This window comes from Pteropus vampyrus, unplaced genomic scaffold, assembly GCF_000151845.1.
Source record: "Pteropus vampyrus isolate Shadow unplaced genomic scaffold, Pvam_2.0 Scaffold269, whole genome shotgun sequence".
Taxonomy (NCBI): Eukaryota; Metazoa; Chordata; class Mammalia; order Chiroptera; family Pteropodidae; genus Pteropus; species Pteropus vampyrus.
In genome coordinates, this window is record NW_011889050.1 from 1,137,839 (window position 1) to 1,141,663 (window position 3,825).

General features: G+C 34.1%; 1 protein-coding gene across 5 annotated transcripts in view; it reads left to right on the forward strand.

Annotated features, from left to right (window-relative positions):
- Nucleotides 1–3,825, forward strand: part of SEPT10 (septin 10) — a 70,186-nt gene that overhangs the window by 58,293 nt on the left and 8,068 nt on the right. For 4 of the 5 annotated variants that reach the window (XM_023520509.1, XM_023520511.1, XM_023520512.1 and 1 more), the window contains one exon: nucleotides 716–848. The exons of the other annotated variant lie outside the window; for it this stretch is intronic. In XM_023520509.1, coding sequence (XP_023376277.1) covers nucleotides 716–848 — 133 coding nt within the window. The remainder of the gene's footprint in view (nucleotides 1–715; nucleotides 849–3,825) is intronic. 5 annotated transcript variants of the gene reach the window in all.

Sequence of the window (3,825 nt, forward strand, 5' to 3'; positions counted from 1 at the left end):
GGTATGGCTGGAACCTTAGGAGGTTTGGTTTTGTTTGCTAAGAAATGAATCTAGAAAGGTAGAATTAGGCCATATTATGAAGTTTCTTAAGAGCTGTTTAAAGGAGGCAGGACCATATTCTGTAGCATAACTCTAATACAAACAAAATGTAGTGAGCTCTGTGGTTTTGGTAAAAAATCTTAGGAGCGGCAAGAAGAACAAAATGAAGAATAGAGGAACTAAAAGCCCAGAAATCAATTAGGAGATTATCGGAATAGTGAAGACAGAAAAATCACTAAGATCTAGTTGGGCTACAACAGGATAGCTGTAGAAATCAAAAGAAGACTGAATTTAAATGATGTTTCTGGGTCACAGATGTTGGTGACCAAATGTTGAAATAAGGGTAAAGGAGGAGTCAGAGAAGACTTCGGGGTTTCCAGACATAGCGATGCCCATTAACAAAGGTTGAAAGAGAAATTTCTTTGGGGGTGAAATGAGAGTACATATTGTGAAGGACTTGATAAAGCATAGTTTTCAAAATTTCTAGTGCTCTCTATAAGCTGTAGCACTGGTGGCTTTTTGTCTCATGCCATAGGAAAGCTCACGTTTCAGGTTGCTCTATGTAAGAGGATGTTTGTACATGTTATAGTTATGAGGCTTAACCTGAGATGTTTGAATTTTTGCAAGTTTGTTACACCATCTTTTTAACATGAGAGTACCACAAATCACCTTTTAGTCTTCAAGAGACCTACGAAGCCAAAAGACATGAATTTTATGGTGAACGACAGAGGAAGGAAGAAGAAATGAAGCAGATGTTTGTGCAGCGAGTAAAGGAAAAAGAAGCCATACTGAAAGAAGCCGAAAGAGAGGCAAGTACTCTGATGTGATGGGATTTGCATTTTTTAAAAGGTGTCCTATTAAATTTGGGATGTTTATCTCAAGAATTTCATGGCGATGCTTTTGGAGACTACTTGTTATTCTTTAAAAAGTAGCTATTTTAACACATAGTCTTTGGATATAGACCTAAAAAAGTCATAGTCCGAAATCAAATAAAAATTTTAGTCTTTATGAGAAAATGGTCTTCCTTTAAAAATGGTTTACCAAGGACTTGTAATGGACCAGTTTACTAAGAAGAGTTTAATATGTCCTAACCGTGAGCCAGAAATGTTTTAGCTCTGGCTTGATAAAGCCTTTTTTGAGAGTTGTCGGAATTCTATTTTGTCAAAATATTAGTATCTATGAGAGCTGTTAAATAGCTTTCTGGGTTTGAACTCAGGCTTTCTGGGTGAGTTAAATAGTCTAGATGATAGCCTTAGCACAAAATACTCAGCAGTAAATTTCTATAGTTTTGTTAGCTTCTCGTTCTTCAAGCAACAATTTTAGTTTTATTTGTGTTAAACTATTTTCTGTAGACCTAACTGCAACGGCTACTTTTAAATGCCACATTTAAGATGAGGGTCAAAAAGGATGTAAAAAAGAATTTCTAGAAGACAGAAATGTTAATACAAATGACCTTGATAATGATAACACAAGAGTTCCTGAAGAGTTATTTGAAAAGTAACTTAATTTTACAAATTTGTATTATTTCAAGTCTACTTGTAGTATTTGATATTTAAATGAATCCTATAGTAAGTGGTTTTATAAAATTAATAATCTTATGCATCTTATGATTTGAATTTTGATCTTTTATTTTGAAAAAGTTTAAATAACAAGAAAGTGAACATACAGAGTACCCCTGTGTTCCTCCCTGCACCTAGATTTAGCAGTGAACATTTTGCCATGTTTTTTCATATGTGTGTATGTATGCATCCGTGTGTGTGTGTGTGTTTCCCTGGTCGTCTGAAAGCTGGTTGTAGACGTCATGATGCTTTATCTCTAGGCACATCAGTGTGCATCTCTGAAGCTTAGGTGTATCTTCTTCCATAACCATAGTACCAATATTATACCTAAGAAAATTGCTAGGAATGTCATAATCTCACCTAATCTACTACATATTCAAATTTCTCCAGTTGTCTCAAGATTGTCTATTATTGTTTCTTTTTGTTTGGTGATTTTTTGGTTTTGAACTAGAATTAAATCACAGATCTCATGTTGCACTTGGGTGTTCTGTTCACTTAGTCTCTTTTATTCTAGAATAGTCCCTAGTTTGGAGTTACTTTTAAATACAGATTTTGAGGAGAGAGTCATGATAAGTAGGAAATAAGAATGCTGATTATTTTAAATTAGAAAATTCATCTTTAAGATGGTAGTAAAGAAACTCTCTCAAGACTTTATCTCTCATGTATCATGATTCTTAGTTTCTCCAATGAGGAGAGAAGATATAGAAGTGGTTTACTATTTGTCAGAAGGTGCTTTATAGATTTTCATTTTTGTGATTCAAGTGCTTTTTTGTGTTGAGTATGAATTAAACTAACAAAGAAGTTACTTAATTTTCAGCCTAAGGCACCAGCAACCAAAGTTGTCACAGGAACTCCAGACTTTTAATTATATAGATTTAGAGGCAGTAGATTACTGGCCCGCTTCATAAATATTACAGAGTATCTTATGATCCATTTTCATGCTGTAAAGCCGGTATCATGGATACTTTAGAATCAGGATTAGTCTGCTGAAGAAGGGCATCTAGTCAGTCGATAATCATCACTCCATGAGACCAGAATCATCAATTGAAGGACTAAGAAAGACAGTATAATTTTTTTTGCCTTAATTAGGATGGTTTTAAAGGGAAAGGAGGCTTATTAATAATTACAGTGGGACAACAAGCAGTCGCAAACCAGTTCTCTTCTGGGCAAACCAGGACATTTGGCCACCCAATATTTGACTGCTAAATTTTTTAAGATACTTATATCAATGAGTTTCTGGCAGTCACTAATAAAAAGATAATTTTGGTAACCCAAAACATTATTTAATTCTGTATTAGAGGACCTTGTTATTTACAGTATCCTTGCCAATATTTGTAAAACAAATACCTCTTAATTTATCTTTCGTATAAATCTGACAAATGTGAACGTTAGATAACTAGAGCAGGGACATGCACAGAACAAATGTTATCTCAAAATACTGTTTTCTTTTCTACATTTTTATTAACATTATTCTAGTTGTATTAGTGAGGCATGTTATTATATATATGACATATTTCCCATTCTCCTACTCACACTACAAGAAAAAGTACACAGTTTATATTTGTCCTTCAAGTAAAGCATGTAACCATCATTAAATCATTACTACTTCCCCATTTTATATGAGTTTATTTCTTCACTAATTTTTTATTTAATATTCTAGATTATTGTCAATTAAAAAAATACAGATGTTATAATCCTGAACACGGGAGTACAAAAAGCCTTCTAATACAGGACAGGAAGGAGGGGTTTGCACATAGGTGCTGCAGAGAGCCCCGGTGCAAGGTAACTTCTCAGTGAACACAGAGACAGCTCGCCTTCCAGGCAGTTAAAGCAAAAAGGGGCCACGGTGAGGTACAAAGCTCGGATTAAAGATACTAGTTCAATAGGAGAAGAATGTTGTTTCTAGCATTCATTTCTAAAAATGGATACTTTTAAAAGGATTACTGAACAACAGAATGTACAATATCCTCAGAAGTAGTGTTTACAGAAGATACAGCAGTGTACTATATTGGTAATTCAGTCTTGCGAGCATTAGTGAGTAGTTATCAACAGCACAGAGAGCTCCTCTTTTTAACTTTTTTGATTAGTATTTGAAAATGTGTTTGAATTAAGTGCCTGTCATAGTGAATAATGGAACCATGAGTGAGTGCTTCATATATATGGAATAGATTGTTTTTATTTATTGTTTTTATCTTTGAACTCCACATAATGTGAATAAGTCACATTC